Source organism: Geotrypetes seraphini, chromosome 11, assembly GCF_902459505.1.
Source record: "Geotrypetes seraphini chromosome 11, aGeoSer1.1, whole genome shotgun sequence".
NCBI lineage: Eukaryota > Metazoa > Chordata > Amphibia > Gymnophiona > Dermophiidae > Geotrypetes > Geotrypetes seraphini.
In genome coordinates this window covers 126,293,119-126,311,088 of record NC_047094.1, presented here as the reverse complement: position 1 = coordinate 126,311,088, position 17,970 = coordinate 126,293,119, and the positions used below count along the sequence as shown (strand labels likewise).

General features: G+C 42.4%; 1 protein-coding gene across 1 annotated transcript in view; it reads right to left on the bottom strand.

Moving 5' to 3' along the window:
• LOC117368880 overlaps window positions 1-3,520 on the bottom strand; it is a 499,867-nt gene extending 496,347 nt beyond the window's left edge. Inside the window, exon 1 of the mRNA XM_033962624.1 lies at window positions 3,465-3,520. Within this exon, the coding sequence (XP_033818515.1) occupies window positions 3,465-3,516 (52 nt within the window). The 5' untranslated portion in view covers window positions 3,517-3,520. The remainder of the gene's footprint in view (window positions 1-3,464) is intronic.
• Window positions 3,521-17,970: the final 14,450 nt, after the last annotated feature.

Here is a 17,970-nt window from a genome sequence, read left to right as displayed (position 1 = left end):
GTCCTGTACAGCGGCATTATGACTTCTGGTTTCCGACTGACGAAACTTCTTTTGATACATCCCATCATTTGTCTTGCCTTGGATGTGGCCTTCTCTACCTGCTTGGCAGCCTTCATGTCTGCACTGATGATTACTCCCAAATCTCGTTCTGCTGAGGTCGTGGCTAATGTTTCTCCATTTAGGGTGTAAGTTCTGCACGGATTTCTGCTACCGAGGTGCATGACCTTACATTTCATAGCATTGAAGCCTAGCTGCCATGTCGAGGACCAGTTTTCCAATGTACGAAGGTCCTGTGTCATACTATCATTGATCATTGGAACAAGCTTCCAGTGCAGGTGATCGAGGCAGACAGCGTGCCAGATTTTAAGAATAAATGGGATACCCATGTGGGATCCCTACGAGGGTCAAGATAAGGAAATTGGGTCATTAGGGCATAGACAGGGGGTGGGTAAGCAGAGTGGGCAGACTTGATGGGCTGTAGCCCTTTTCTGCCGTCATCTTCTATGTTTCATCTTCTATGTTTCTATGGCATGGGCGTGGCTTCACCCAGAAGTAACCTTAGGTTACCTTAGGTGGGCCTAGGCAGCCCTATGCACCTCCCTAGGCCCGTAATAGGTGCCTGAAATGAAATGTGTTTTGATTAATGCATAAGAATAATAAAGTAATAAAGTGCAAAGTGTGGTGATTCATTCATTCAGTCAGTCAATCTAAAGTGAAAAAACACTACGACCATATGTCGGCTGACATTCTGAAGATCCTATGGTTGTAGTGTTTTTTCACTTTAGATTGACTGACTGAATGAATCACCACACTTTGCACTTTTTCACTTCATTATTCATATTTATTTTTTGACTGATTTTTACTAAGCCATCATTATGTATTTATAGATTGATTAATGCATGATATATGGAACGGATGTTTTCTGGAATTGTTTGAAGACCTAGCATTGACTAAGGCTAATGCTTACTATCAGTAGACATTTCCTTTTGGGATGCTCAATGGTGTAAATAAAAGTGTCACCTTGCTGATGGAAGATAAAGTCTCTGTTGCAAAAAGAAGGGATTGAATGTGTGGTAGAGCCTAGAACATCTGGGCTTGTTGTGGAAGTTCATGGGATAGTGTAGGACCCACAAGGCAGGCATTTTCTACTGGTGGTGAACATTAATGGTGAGAAACTGACCCTAGTGAATATTTATGCTCCTAATGATAAGCAAGGGGAGTTCCTTCACACTTTGGATCCTTGTCTATTGCAATTGAAAGAAGATTCCCTGATTGTGGGTGGGGACCGCAAACCTCATTTGTACACCCCACGTGGATAATTCTGGGGGTGCTGTAAAAGGGAGAGGAGAGCCCTAAAGGAATTCCTTATGGATCCTAACTTAGTAGATGTGTGATGGGGTTACATCCTAGGTCAAAGGCTTTACTTACTATTCTTCGGCACGCTGCACCTATTCCAGGATACATTACACAGGCCAACAACAACAACAAAATTATTGGTGCCTTGGCTTTTTGACTTGTTTGTGGGATTATTTGTGGTGCTGGTTTAGAAAATTGCATTGGATAGACTGCATAAGCTCTAGTATCTTAGATATGGTTGAATTTATGCCTTTAGGATAATAGAGTCAAACATGAACATTGGACAAAAAAAGATTGGCCTCCGAGGGAAGATATGGTGGTTGGAGGACAAAATGTAATTAATGAACCTTTGGTAGCATGAGATAGAATCATACGGCCACCACTACATAAAAAGCTAGGCCTGATGAAACAATTTGTAATGGTTTTAAAAGAATGGAAGAGTGGTGGAGAGAAAGAAATGTGGCAGATGCTGATTGAAAAGGGATGGATGGCGAGAGAAAGGGCAGACATTGGATGGTAGTGGGGAACCTATGCTGGATGGAAGTGCAGATGGGAGAGATAAGGGAGCAAATGCAGGAAGGAAATGGGAGGAGAGAAAGAGGGAAGCAGACACTGAATAGAAGTGGACAGAGAGAGGAAAAGGTACTAGATGGAAGGGTTGGAGAAAGAGGGTACATGATGGAAGGAGGGGATAAATAAAAGGAGGGCACATGTTGGGGAGAAAAGGATTGAGTTAGGGAAACACTGGGGGGGTTGAGGGCAAGCTTTAGGTAGACAGTAAAAAAGGACATTGATGAGAGGGTAGTAAGAACGTAATCTAGACAGATGCAGAAAATAAATTGAAAAGGAAAATGAGGGAAAAAAAGGAAAGGGATTGCAGAGGAGAGGTGTGGGAGAGGGAAGGAGAGGAGAGAGATGCAAGACCAACTGGGGTGAAAAGAGAGATGGAAGGGGGAGGCATACAGTTTCTGGAAGGGGCATAGAAGGAGAGAAGATGCCATATAGGGGAAGAGAGAATGCAGACAGTGAATGGAAGGAAGAGAGTTACAAGAAGATGAGGAAAGCAGAAACCACAGAAGACAAAGGTAGAATTTTTTTTTATTTATTTATTGCTTTAGGAGACATGTGTCACTGTTTCTGTGGTGCACTGTATGCAGAGTCCAGCTTCTTACTGGTTCAATTTAACCTTTGCTAAGTATTTCTATTTTATCCCCCTTTTACAAAACTGTGGAGCATTTTTTAGCGCCAGCCGTGGTGGCACCAGCTCTGATGCTCAGAATTCTATGAGCGTCAGAGCTGTTACCACTGTGGCTAAAATCTACACTACAGTTTTGTAAAAGAGGGAGGGTTAATTTGTGATTACATATTCCATACTAGGCGAAAGTGTTTTCTGTGTTCTGTGTGTTCGAAAGACATGGTTTTTTTGTTAGGATTGACTGCAGGATTGATTTGTACTAGTCTGGCTTGTTTAGTTTTACAATGGGTGTATTGATGTTTTACTGCTCACTGCAGTATAAAAGATGCTGCCTTTTCTTAGGTACTCATGTGTGACGTGTGGCTTGTTACTAAAAATCATGTTTTTCATACAAATGGGGGGGAGGTGTCAATAAATGATGGGCCCCGGGTGTCACATATGCTAGGTTTGCCACTGCCCAATAGCAATCCTATACATTAGTACCAGATCATCTCTGCTCTATCTTGTTGCTCCAAATCTCTCCTGGTCATTAGTGTATGTCTTTCTTCTCACATTATTTCATCCATTCAGTTGATATTTAAATATTAACCTCTGCAGGTACTGAGAACTATATCAAAATAATCTAGATCAGTGGTTCTTAAGCCTGTCCTGAAGGACCCCCAGCCAGTCGAGTTTTCAAGATGCCCCCAGTGCCTCCTTCCCGTGTCCTTAGTCCTCATGCCTGTCACCTCAATATAATAGAGGTGACAGGCATGAGGCAGATTTGCATGCCTGTCACTTCTATTATATTGAAATCTGCTTCATGCATATTCATTAGAGATATCTTGAAAACCCGACAGACTAGAGGTCCCCCAGGACAGGTTTAAGAACCACTGCTCTAGACCACACAATAGTTTCATATTAATATACTCACCAGATATTAGCGTCAGGAAGACCCACAGTGTGGAGAGTAACGGCGGCCCCATTCCTGAAACTATAAGAGAGATTTCTTTGAAACAACCGCTTGAATGGCTTAGCACTAATTTTCTAGACAGTTAAAGGATATAATGTTTCCTTTTTAATGTAGGCTTGAGCCTAATGATTCAATGACAGATCAGCAAACTGCCATGTGGGACATTTTCCTGGCAAGACTGGCATGGGCAGCAACTCTTGTTGTGATGGCAGGTTTTCATACTTTCATGGGGTGAGGGTTCTGATTCTTGCCAGGGGTCAGAGTTGTAATTAGTGCTTCAGTACTATGTTCCAGAGGAAATAATCATACCATTCAGCTGGTAGATTGCTGCAGTGATGGCTGTACTATGATTATCTATATTTATGTAATTTTATACCATTTTTATAAAAAATTAATCCATTCAAAATGGTTTACAAATACAAATAAAATTATAAAAGTCATAGAATAAAAACAAACCAACAAAAACAGATATAAATATTAGTTTTGATAACTATAAGCTTGGGTAGGTAATCATGATTTTAGCCTTCTCCTAAAGAACAGCAATTGATTCCAGCTCTCTAGACCGATCTCTTGGGAATTAAATATGAAGAAGTCCACATCAAGGCTTGTGGTACCATAACTGGGACAGGTTCTGAGTGAGTTATAAACCCAAAGAAGAATAAAGAAGTTAGAGATTACACAATAAAATAAAATAGTGCTGTTCATTATTTACACATAGAGGGGCATTTTCAATAGGATGTCTAAATCTGAGTTTGGACATTTTGGGAAAGACATTCAGAAATCCAGTAGAGAAAATGTCCATTTTCAAAACTGCAAGACGTCTATCTTTTTAAAATTACCTATCTAGATTTTTTGGCCTATTAGTGCATCTATCTTTTTTGGGCCATTTTTGAATATAAAAATATCCAAATGAAAAATGCACAAAAACAAGTCATTAGGGCATCCAAGCAGCAAGCAGAGCAGAGCGCAAGGTCACTTTAAAGGATACTGCAGTAAGGTCACATTAAAAAGTCCTAGGTACATATGTCACTATAACCTGTTTATATTGTATGGTGAGCCCTCCAAAACCCATCCTAAACTTACTGTTTGTCTGTATACCAAAATGGTCCTTTTGGGGCCCATAATAAAAAAAATTAAGAAAAAAATCTAAAAACCGGTCTAAATCAGTACATGGACAATCAAAAAGACAGGTCGTCCAAGTACCGATAATCAAAACTGGTTTTAAATGTATCTAAAACCAGCTTAGGCCTTTACCCAGCCTCTATACGCCCAGAACAAAAAAGGGCCATTCTTGGAGGAGTGGATTGGGTGGGAGGTGGGCTGACCTAGACTTAGTTGTCTGGCAGCCATAATCAAAAAAGTTTGACAGGTTGGCAGCCGGAACTTAGACTTAGACCAAGTCAAGATAGGTATACGTTCCGAATTGAGCCGCTAAGCTCATTGCGGCTGCCGAACCCCTGCCGGACCACCCAGCCCACCCCCCCCAGATTCCCCCCACTAGGATCCCCCCTAAGGCCCCTGCTATGGGCAGGACCTTAGGCACATGGGCCAACTTAAGATTCCGGTTGGCCCAGGTGACTAAGGTCCCTCCTATGTGCAGGACATTAGGCACCTGGATCAATCAGATCCTAGGCCCCTCCATCCCATAATGCACCGGGAAGTGGCAGGCCTTCTATTCAGAGGAAGGCAAGCCTGCTGAATGGCTATCACTCAAAGGTTAGAAAGGGGGTTGGGGGGTTGGATGGGATTAGGGGGTCCTGGTGGTGGTGGGTGGGCTGGGTGGTCCAGAATGGGTTCGGGTGGGTTGTCCGACCTGAGGGATTGGGTATTCCTTCTGTTAGTGAAGAGTTTAATCATGAGGGATTTGGGGGGGGGGGGTGTCCAAGAGGAGGAATTGGGCATCCCTCCTGCCGGTGAAGATTTCAATCACATGGGGGGTTTGGGGAGTTGTCTGGCAGGAGGGATTGGGCATCCCTCCTGCCAGGGAACATTTGGAGAGGGTTCAAGCAATTGCGACAGGAGAGATTGAGCATCCTTCCTGCCGGGGAACATTCAGGGACAGTTTGGGTGATCACGGCAGGAAAGATTTGGCATAGCTCCTGCCGGGGAACATTCAGGGAGGGTTCGGGCCATCACGGCAGTAGAGATTGGGCATCTCTCCTGCCAGGGAACATTCGTGGAGGGTTCGGGTAATCATGGCAGGAGAGATTGGGCATCTCTCCTGCCGGGGAACATTCGGGGGGGGGGGGGGGGATTGCAGTGGCTTCAGGCAGGAGGAATTGGGCAACCCTCTTTAAATAAAGATTTTTTTTAAAAAAACCAATTTGGAAAAGTTTTGTATCAGCTAGAAATTTAATTACCTCTCTCATCATTCCCATTTCCAGATCATTTATAAATATATATGTTTTAAAAACCACTTGTCCCTTTATGAATATATTTTAAAAAAACATCTTCCTCCATTGAGAGAAATGACCATTTTATCCTACTTGTGTCTTCTCTCTTTAAACCAGTTCTAGATCCACAACAGGGCATTGTCTTCCATCCCATGGGTTTTTAATTTTCTCAAGAGTATCTCATGAGGGACTTTGTCAAAAGCGTTCTGAAAATCTAAATACACCACACCAGCTCACCTTTACACATATCATGGAAGAAATGAGAGTACTCCCATTTCATTTTCCATTTTATTCCTTAAGCTCATCCTATCCTTTATGACATCAAGTCAACTGATCACTTTTGCTGAGCTGCCAACTTACCCAGTTAAAAAAGGGACATTTTAGACCAGCCCTGGTGTTTAAATTATATTTCCAGTGCAGTGTGGTACTTGCAGCCTGATTCAATCTATTGAAATCATTGTTGTCCATAGATGTAGTTTGTGAAAACTACAATGCTCCAGATGTTGGTACTGAATTCGGTTGCTCTCCTCACCCTAATATAACTTCGCTACTCTTTGCCCTCACAAAAAAGCAGGGAAAACACATGCATAGTGCTGTCATTCCAATAACGCATCAAAATAGGGTTGTCAAAAATCCAGGACTAGCTTAAAATGCTGATACTTGAACTAAGTTAACAACCATGTCTTTGTTTAAACGGAAATTCTCACTCACAAGACTTAGATTTTCTCCTGGAAAAAAAGTTGCCACTAGGCTATGCACAAGAATGGCCTCTGCCTTGACTTTGTCTTCTCCTCCAACTGCTCTACCTCCAAATTCTGTACCTCAACTCTTCCCCTCTCTGACTTTCACAACTCATCACCCTCCCCTTCAGACCCATCCAATCACTACCTATATGTTTAGAAACCTTCAGTCTGTTGATCCTGATACCCTCTTCCCCACTGTTTCATCCCTCCCTTCAACTTCTATATCATACAAGTCTATCAATGAAGCCATCTTCTCCTATAACACCATTCTCTCCTAGATACCTTCACTCATCCCATTTCACATCCTGGCTGTCCCCTAACATCCACTACCTGCGATCCTGGCCCGATCTGCTGAGTGTCTTTGGCTTAAATTCCATACACGTGCTAACCTCATACTCTCAAATTCTTCTTGACATCCTTTCAGTTTGCCCTCTCGCTTGCTAAACAAGAATATTACACTGGCTGTCGGACAGACGCCATAGGGTGGTGATTAATGGAAGTCGCTCGGAGGAAGAAAAGGTGAGTAGTGGAGTCCCTCAGGGTTTGGTGCTGGGGCCGATCCTGTTCAATATGTTTGTGAGTGACATTGCTCAAAGGTTAGAAAGAAAAGTGTGCCTTTTTGCAGATGATACCAAGATTTGTAACAGAGTAGACACCGAAGAGGGAGTGGAAAAAGGATCTGCAAAAGTTAGAGGAATGGTCTAACACAGAAACATAGAAAAAGACGGCAGATAAGGGCCGCGGCCCATCTAGTCTGCCCACCCTAACGACCCTCCCCTATTTAACTCTGTGCAGAGATCCCACGTGACGATCCCATTTCTTCTTAAAATCAGGCACGCTGCTTGCTTCGATCACCTGAAGTGGAAGTTTATTCCAGCGATCAACCACTCTTTCAGTGAAAAAGTATTTCCTGGTGTCGCCGTGCAATTTCCCGCCCCTGATTTTCCATGGATGTCTAATGCCTGGCAACTAAAATTCAATGCAAAGAAATGCAGAGTAATGTATTTGGGGATTAATAATCGGAAAGAACCGTATTTGCATGGGAATTGTGCTTAGTGCCAATTCTTTTTTAGCATCATTTATAGAATTTCCTCTATAGTTTTATATTTAAAAATATTTATATCCTGAAACTATTCTCAGTACTAGATACATACAAAAAATATCATACATAAAATAAAGATTAAAAAACAAAGCAAATAATTACACTAAACTCAAATAATAAAATAATTCTAAACCCCACAAAGATAGTCAATTTATCTGCTAAGACTTACAATAGGTCTTCCATCATCTACAGAAAGCAATTTCAGTGATTAAAAGCCTGACCAAATAAAGTTTTCTTCATCTGTTTCCTAAAGCCACAATAATTCTACATCAGTCTATTTTCTACTGCCAATTTATTCCATTTGAGTGGTCCAACTAGTAAACATTAGCACCTAGTTCAGTATTCTTCAGTGCAAAGCCCAGATGCCTATGGCTGCTTCTGAAGGTCTCTATGGTGGTCCTCATCATCAGTCTAATTTGTTTTTTTTATTACTCTTTGCCTCTCTACCCAAGCTCATGGGACAAAAATCTGCCTGTCTGAAGGACAATTACTGAATTACGTTCAGGGATATTATTCAACAAAGGACAAGGCATTTCTCAAAAGATGAAGAGAATGCTTATTAAAACGCCTTCCTCCTTTAAGATACCCTTAATAAATAGTTTGAAGGCAGGCTGGTGGGACAGATGTCATTGACACACACTGGACAGCGGCGTTTCAGTCTTGCCTGGGAAGATATTTTGTGGTTCTCCTTCAGCTCATTTGGGGTCAAAGTGGCTCCGACTTGAAAATTAGTGAAGACCACTGACCTAGTTTCTAGACTTGACCCCTAGATGGCACTCTTAGAATTAGGGAACCACATTTGTTTGAAAGAAACAAACGTATTTGCAATCTACTGTGTTGGACACATGTAGTTCAGACTTCTGCTTGAGAAAAAAGTGTCCTTAAATTCTATGGTTGGATAATTTTGCTTTTAATATTCTCATCCTGCAGTCTTAACTGTTTAAAGGCTGTAGCTATGTAGGTTTAGGAAAGCCACTGCAAAATAATCAAATTAATATTTAGGTTTGAATGATTTCTCTTGAAAGTAGGGCATGATACAGATTTTGATGATATTTCACAGAGCGAGATTTAAGTCTGAGTACAAGAAAATGCATAAAACCTGTCAATTTGTTTGCTAGTACAATTTTGAAATAGCCCTAAGCTTGCAAATTCTCAATAGAATATGAAATCTGCACCCTTGAAACCCTGTGCAAACAAAATGTGGCACACAGAGAGCCACTGGAACCTCTGACCACAAGTCCTATAAATCTTTTTGGCTAGATTTTAGTTTATAACTGGATAAGCCTTCTCAGTATGCAAATAAGCAAAATATATATCTGGCTTATAAAATAAGTAAAGTGTTCACATACACTCAGAATTGTGAAATTTGACCAAGAGCGTTAGCTCCTATAGCCAAACCCACCGCCCCATCACTGTGTATGACTTATTTTGAAAAAGAGCTTGAAAAGGACATACTGTTCAAGTGCTCAACTTAGACCTAACTATAGTTATTTCCAAGGGTTCCTTCACCACTACAATATACAGGAAACAAACCGACCATAACAATTTGTTGAGTTATGATAGTTTCCATCCTAAACACTTGAGGGATAACATTCCAACAGGGCAATTTTTCAGACTCAAAAGACTGTGTTCTACTCAAGAAGATTTTGTCATTAAGTCCCAGGACATAAGAACATAAGAAGTTGCCTCCGCTGAGTCAGACCAGAGGTCCATCCTACCCAGCGGTCCGCTCCCGCGGCGGCCCGTCAGGCCTAATTGCCTGAACAGTGTCCATGACTAATTTTGTCACTGCCTCTGATCATGACAAAAAGATTTCTAGAACGAGGATGCCCTAGTACTGTTATTAAGAAAGAATACAAAAGAGCTCTTAACAGCACCCGGGGCATTCTCCTACATTCACAAAGTCAAACATCTGAGTCTTCTATAGTGTGTGTATTACCCCACTCCAATTATGCATTTAAAATCAAGCGAATTATTAAACAATATTGGAGCATTATGCAATATCATCCCGAGTTTCAAAATTTGCCCAGATTTGCGTTTTCTAAGAGACACAATTTAAAACAACAGTTAGTGCGATCTCAATTTATGCCTACAGGGGAACCCATTAGTTATAGTGGACACCAACCATGTGGTCATTGCAAATTTTGTCAATACAGCACTACACTGTCTCAGCTCTCATTGCCGAATTGGGGTTAAAAAGAAAGCTCTCCATATGTCCACCAATTGTGAGACCCAGAGGGTTGTATACATAGTCCAATGTCCCTGCCTGTTAGTCTATATTGGTCAGACGACCTGCAATATCAAACTCAGGATTGCTGAACATCTAAATAAGTTCCGCAGCAAAAAATTGAAAGCACCTTTAGTGCAATATTGGGTGGACAAGCAACATATCATTGCAGATTTCCTTTTTTCAGTAGTAGAAGCCCCCAAACTCTCATGAGGAGGGGATCTTTCCCGTACCTTATGGTCTATGGAACAATGTCTAATCCTTAAGGCTTGAATAGTGAAATAGAATGGCAAGCTTTTTTGTAGCTCTGTTGTAGTTAAGTCCGTTTCCGGGTATTACTATTCACTTACTATTCACTCTCTGACAGTTTGATCAGGCAGGTAAGTCCAGTTCCGGGTTTACTATCCACTTACTATTCACTCTCTGACAGTTTGATCAGGCAGGTAAGTCCAGTTCCGGGTTTACTATCCACTTACTATTCACTCTCTGACAGTTTGATCAGGCAGGTAAGTCCAGTTCCGGGTTTACTATCCACTTACTATTCACTCTCTGACAGTTTGATCAGGCAGGTAAGTCCAGTTCCGGGTTTACTATCCACTTACTATTCACTCTCTGACAGTTTGATCAGGCAGGTAAGTCCAGTTCCGGGTTTACTATCCACTTACTATTCACTCTCTGACAGTTTGATCAGGCAGGTAAGTCCAGTTCCGGGTTTACTATCCACTTACTATTCACTCTCTGAAGTTTGATCAGGCTCAGCTGAGCTGTGCGTAGACCCTTATTTCTTGGGACTATGCCAGCACATTGACCTTTGGTATTTAAGCCAGCAGTTCACTCGGCAGCGCTACAGCCGTCATATGAATGAAGCAGTGAAGCAAAGTTACGTTATGTATAGTACCCTCTCTAACTTTTTCCCGTGTTGCTTTTTGAAGAGTTGTATTATAGAATTTCTCTTTAATCATGGTTATTGTGCAATCACATGTGAGTGACATTTTATATTTTAATTCACAGATTACAAAGTGTTTTGCCTGTATCACACTACTCTTATTTCCTTGGCATTTTGAGCAGTTTACATCACCCTCTGGGTCCCTTGAGAAAGAATTTCGAAACATGATCCATGTCGGGACCTGCTGACACAGTTGAAAACTAAGTGGGAACTTCTTTCTCTCTTTTGCCATGAGAAAATTAGTATGTCCTTTTCAAGCTCTTTTTCAAAATAAGTCATACACAGTGATGGGGCGGTGGGTTTGGCTTTAGGAGCTAATGCTCTTGGTCAAATTTCACAATTCTGAGTGTATGTGAACACTTTACTTATTTTATAAGCCAGATATATATTTTGCTTATTTGCATACTGAGAAGTCTTATCCAGTTGTACAGTAATTCTTTGACTTCTTTTCTCTGTAAGCCACGATTACACACACCCTCTACTATATTCAGTGTGACTTAGATTTTAGTTTATACATCTTTTATTTGTGTTAATTCATATCCACCCCAGCCCCACCCCCCACCCCTCAATTCAGAAGTTATAGGAAATTAAAACCAGGAACAAAATTATGCAATACAGGTACTCGTCGACTTTCGACCTATTCAAGTTACGACTATTCAACTTTACAACGCGTTTACTACAGTTTCCCCCGCCAGCTGTTAGCAGCCCCAGTCTTCTGCACTCCCAAGTCACGCTACGCAGCAGTAATAATATAAAGAGGAGGAGGCGCCACAACGAATGTTCACCACAAAGGGATTGTGCTGTGCTTGACTTAGAAAGTAAGAAAATGTTGATAAAATATTACTTTAAGATGATTACAATATCATTACTCAGTCTAATACAGTATTCTTACCTTAGTCTAACATAGGCTGACTTACGTCCCGATCAACTTACGACCTGTCAGTCGGAACCAATTACAGTCGTAAGTCAACACAATGGGCTTTATTGAAAGAGAAGTTTCTCTTTTCCATGCCCAGAGAAACCCTCATTATTTTTTGGCTACCCTTACATTGCACACCCAGAGAAACACAAACATTTTGCTTATGAAGCAGGGATCATTTGAACCCACCTTCTGTCCATTGTGGGCTAGCTAGTTACCACAGCTCTGAATTAACATGAAAAGCTCTTCTACTATTTGATGGATGGACAGTCAAATCCTGGTATGTATGTTATGCCCTACTTGTGTGTTAACTTATTCTGATCACTATATACTTTTGCCAAACGTGTAACTAGGTCCAATCATGTAGTCATTCAAAGAGAAATGTAAGTGGTTTCAGATATTGTTTGGGAATGATTTATTTGTGCCTTTTGTTACATTCATTTTACTGACCTACTTGTAAATGTCTAAGTAATGAATCTATTCAAGGGGGCATATGAGAGCTTAATGAAACAAGATCATTTGAAGGCTGATTTAAGATTTTGTAAGGCCTTTGAAAAGCAGAAATACTGTTTGGTAACAAAATTTCTACCTGCCTCCCAGCATATTACCATTTTTCATTTTTCAGAGTAACTCACAAAAGCTTCTATGTTATTATACCAAAAACCTTGCTGTAAGAAGAGATTATCATTTACCTCAATAAAGGAATAATTTAGGGGAAAATTCTGTAAATGGCATCTAAAATGATAGGTGCCTATCTCTTGTCAACCCCGCTTAGGTGCCTATTACAAAATTGCTCCTAACTTAAAACTTAGGTGCTTGTAATGTATGCCACGGTTTTAAAGGCCTATATTATAGGTGCCTATGTCCTTTAGAGAATCATGCCTATTGGCTCCTAAGTCCTTCTCCGTCTCTAAAAATGCATACTTTGGAGCTAGGTGCCTATCTTTTGTAGAATTGTGCCTAAGAAGATAGGGGCCTATCACCCTATTAAATTTTATTTTCTTCAATTATGAGCTTGTTATAGCTCATCATTGAAGCCAATTTACTAATTAAGGGCTCCTTTTACTAGAGGTTTTTAGCATGGACCCGAAATGCTCTGATGTTCACAGAGTTCCTATGAGCATCGGAGCATTTACCTCGCCAGCCTGCGCTAAAATCTTCTCGTGCCATTTAGTAAAACCCAGCTAAAGTTAGGCACATATTTAGGTGCCTCTTATAGAATTTCCTCCTTAATTACTAATGGATTTACTAATGGCATTAGCAACACCATTAATGTGCATGATTTTATTATTCATTCCATTGAATGTGATGTGACTGATGCACTAATAATGTGCATTTAATGAAGCAAAATCTAATCTATAATAATAAAACGCTACGCGCGCATGCGCACTCTCGCCGCGTGTTCCCTGATCCCTGATCTGTCAGGATGTGGCGGCAAGAGTGCGCATGCGCTAGATGGCGCAGAGTGAGGGGCTGGGACTTAGGGGAAGGAGAGCAGACCCGGGATTCAGACGGCCCCGGCCCTTCCCCGCTGCACCCAGGCCCCAGCGGTCCCCGCCGGCAGAGAAGGAGAGACAGCTCGGCGGCGGGTTGGCGTGACAGCAGCATGGGCTGAGCCTGCCTAGCATCGCGGAGTGGCCCAGACCAAGGTGGCCGACGATTGGCTGGGGCGATGGCGTACAGAAGCCCCGGCTGGGAGCGCGAGACTGGTAGGTGGGCGGGCGCTGTGGCTGTCCGGGGGTGGGAGGCGAGGCCATTAGAAGGCTCAACAGAAGGCAACACTTATGAAAGGACTGCAGAAAAAAAGCAGGAGCCAAAGGACCAAAGAAAGAGCCATTAAAAAGCCTGTCCCCAGGCAGGCCTCCCACCCTAACCCCTCCTATGGCAAGCCCAGTCTTACCAGGATCATTGGGGCTGGCCGCCAAAACCTATAACGGTAATGTTGTGATGTTACCACTAGAGGTCATACTTTTATATGATGATGGTGCCGCATGGAAGGGATCTACAGATAGCAGAAAGTATGCTCACGGGGGCCACAGACTTTCAAGGGGGAGGGGTAAGGTAGAGAGTCCCTGGTCCTCTGTCATTACTCTCTGTCTGTAGGTTGAGCTTATACAGTTCTTTATGCTCTTTGTAACTGTTTTATTTCGGAGACAAATTAGTCTAATGTACATTGGATTCAGCAATCTTAATATATCAATGTCAGTGTTAATGTTAATTTTTTTAAAATATTTATGGAACATAATTAGTCTGAGACATCCAGTTAAAAGGAAAAAGTTCTAATTCATTAAAAAAATAAAATAAACCCTTCAGGTTGGCGTGACAGCGGCATTGGCTGTGCCCGCCTAGTGCCGCGGAGCGGCCGAGACCAAGGCGGCTGACGATTGGCTGGGGGAACGGCACTCAGAAGCCCCGGCTGGGAGCGCAAGACTGGTAGGTGGGTGGGCGCTGTGGCTGTCCGAGGGAAGACAGACAGACAGGGGGCCAGGGAGAGAGACAGAAAGAAAGACAGACAGGGGGAGAGAGACAGAAAGAAAGAAAGACAGGGGGAAGGAAGAGCGACAGAAAGAAAGACAGACAGGGGGCCAGGGAAAGAGACAGAAAGAAAGAGAGACAGAAAAAAAGAAATGCCTAAGTCTACACATCTATTCTAGCACCTGTTAATGTAACGGGCTAAAAAACTAGTAATAGAATAATAGCATAAGAATTTGTTTTAGAAATATAGAAAATATAAAATGTTATGAAAAAATAAGCAAAATGGATGGTGGTCAATCTTTTGGAGCTAGTATTAGCAAAATCAGGACCATGTTGAACTAACATGACAAAAGGTGTAGCCTAATGTTTACAGTAGTAGACTGGAAACAAGGGGAGCCCATTTTAAATCCCAGTTTAGCTGCTTGTGACATTAAGCATGTCTCTTAATTCTCTATTGCCTTAGATTGCACATGTGACTCAAATTCAGATAAATAGATATGAGCTGAACATTGTTAAAAACTGGGGTTATACAAGTGAGGTATTCTCTTAGAAATTTGATTGTCTTCGGAGAAAGAGAATTACTGAACATTTAATGGAAATGGGGAAGGATATCATTTCCAGAAAAAGCTGGACAGATACCGGGTCCAACTTTGGATGTTTCCCACTAGACGTCCAAAACTGGACTTCCAGATGTGTCCATTTTCAAAAATGCTGAATGTCCAATTTATTTTTGAAAATCATCTAATTGGATGTCTTGTCCACCAGGGCGTCTAACTTCATTTTCGACCACAAAACCATCTAAGTTGAAAATGTCCATTTAGATGTCTTCTAATGGACTGGCCACACAGATATGTCAACATAACATTGGGTCACAATAGAAGGCACTGCTGTGAATTTCACGTAAACAATGCCAGAAATATATCTCACCATAACCCCTTCTAATGTATGGTGAACCCTGCAAAACTTTCCTAAAACCTAATATACCCACCTGTCCATCACCCTCAATAGCCCTTATGGCTGTAGGTGGCACCTATACAACGGTATTGTAAGGTTTTGATGGGCTCACACTGTCCACCATAAATGTAGTAATTTAGAATGGACTATGGGCCTGGCTCCTCCTCTCTATGGTTCACTAGCCCACCCAACTGACTACTTAAAACAAAAACACTTATGTGATGCTCTACTAGTGTGACCAAACAGACACAAGGCCTGTCAAGGTCCCGGCTAAGGTAAAAGATAAAGTTCCAATAAAACCCCGGAAGAAAAATTCCAGGATCTCTCAGGAATGTATTGTGAGAAACAGGGTCAGTGACCACCAGGTGGAGCCTGACTTATCTGGGGATGAGATGGGTGAATTATGTACAACTCACCACCAGGGGAGCTCTAGAGGACCCTGGGCTACTGCTGACTCACCTAGAGCAGGGCACGCCCCAAAGGTAGATAAGCCAGCAGTAGCATTCAGACCAGCAAGCCGGTTAGGGAGGAAGTTTGGGCCTTGCCTCCCTAGGAACCCTGCCGAGCCAAACAGGGACAACAAACCCCAATCTATGGAACCAATGGAGGTTGAACAGCCAGAGGATTTGTCTTACCTGTTTGAAGAACCTATGGACTTCCAAGAGTCTTGTGCTGGCTGTGAGAGTAATTTGCCTGAACCTATGCAGCTGAACCTGACTTTGAGCCACAAACAGTGAGTGTGGTTTGGAACTGTTTGTGTGCTGTGTTTTTCGTTTTTGAATGCTTGTTTTTGTGAGAAAGCTTTGAGAGAGTGGGGAGAGGTTTTGCTTCCATTCTGGGAGGGAATTTGAAAGCCTTTTCTGAAGGCCTTTGTTTTTGGCAAAACCTGTTACTCTCTCCTTTTCCTGGCAACCATATTCTGATTGCCAGAGGCTTTCCTTCATTTGCTGCAAGGACTATAAATTGAGGAAAACTTAAATGCTGAACTGTATTTTGATAAAGTGAAATACCTGCTTTTCAGCAGGCAGAGTAAGCTCTGTATTGAGCTGAGGTCCCAGGGATAAGTGGGCCTTATGAAACACAGAAAGAAAGTTGCACTGTATTGTGAGCGGCTTTATTTTCCTGCCTTTTTCTCTTTTGGCAGTTTGTTTTTGTTTTGTGTTTTTTGGTTATTAAGGCTGTGTGAAATCCTGACTGAGGTTGTAAAGTCTGAGAAAGTACTTACCTGCCTTACAGAATTAAGTAAAAAGAACTTTGACCTGACAAGCCATAATGGTTGGAACTTTATTTGTGTTTGATTGAATTTTTCATTGCTGCTATAAACTCCAGTCCTGCAGGGTGACTCCAGGCCGGGTCACACGCGATTGCATTATTGTTTGTAGCCATCAAATTTCCTACAGAGCCCTGCTCTGGGTAATACTGGTGGCCACATAAGTGGTATCAGGAGTGGGATATTGCACCTCCTGCAGGACACTTTAGGAACTGCAATTTGAAAAAAAAAAATAAATAAAAATAATTTTCTTTTGCTTCACCATTTTCTTTTTTTTGGACTGACGTATCCTGGATGTTTGGATGGTGATTGTTGGACTATTGACTAATTGTTTGCTTTGAGAAGCATATGTTTTTTTTTGAGTACTTTATCTGAGGAGTTTCCTGAATCCTATTCGGAGGAGGAGTTTCCAACCGGAAGCCGGAAACAAAGATAAAGACTGCAGAATATCCTTTGGAGGTGAACTGCGTGGAGCTCAGTGGGAGTTGGGAGTCCGAGAGAACCAGACCAGAGTTCCGGAGGCCAGTTCCAATTCAGGACCCAGTTCCAGTGGACCGGAGTGCCAGACACAGTTCCAGTTTGGGACCCGAATTCCAGAGGGGGCAAGCCGTGCGGAGAACGACTGGAGGCCAAGGAGGCCTAAACACCAAAGGCGCAGACTCACCAGTTCTATCGGTAAGAGTACCTAGGCTGGGGGGTCTGGTAAAAGGGAGGAACACGGTTACCAAGCGGCCACACTTGGGTTCCTTTTCTTTTTGTTTGCTTTTCAGGCCTGCACTATGGAGCAAGCCCAGTTGCTGGCAGCGCTGGCCGAGGAGGACCGGAGACAGACTGAGGAACTTGAAGGCATTTTGCGGACCAACGAGGCGCGGTGGCAATCTCGCCAGGATGCTATGATGCTGCAATATGGACAGTTAATGGTGACCATGCAAGAGCGAGCGAAAAGTTTTGCTCAGATACTACAGCAGTCTACAGCACTACCTGCAAGTCAAGCCTTACCTAGTGTTCCAGATCCAGCTCCGGTAGGACTTAACACACTGACACATTTTAACTGGGAAGAGTCAACACGCATAGATGCTCCAGATGATTCCCTTAGTTCCACGACGCTAGGGCCAATTCTGGGAGTTGAGGAAGCCTATTTTGATGCTAGTGAATTCTTAGGAAGGGGCCCGGGCATAAGGCAGGGACCTACACCTAGGCAGTACCCTGGGGATTCAAGCAAGAAGGAGAGTAGGAAACCCCCTGTCAAATATTTATCTGCTCCTGTATCCAGGCCTAACACTCGGGAAGGTGGTAGGAAATGTTACAGCTGTGGGAAGACAGGGCATACACAGAGTTTTTGTGGGGCGGTAAACTTGTCCAGCCGGAGAACCAAGTGCAATGCTAGGGAAACCAAAATAGGTATTCCTGGACAAGGCCTAAGGACCGCATGCACTAC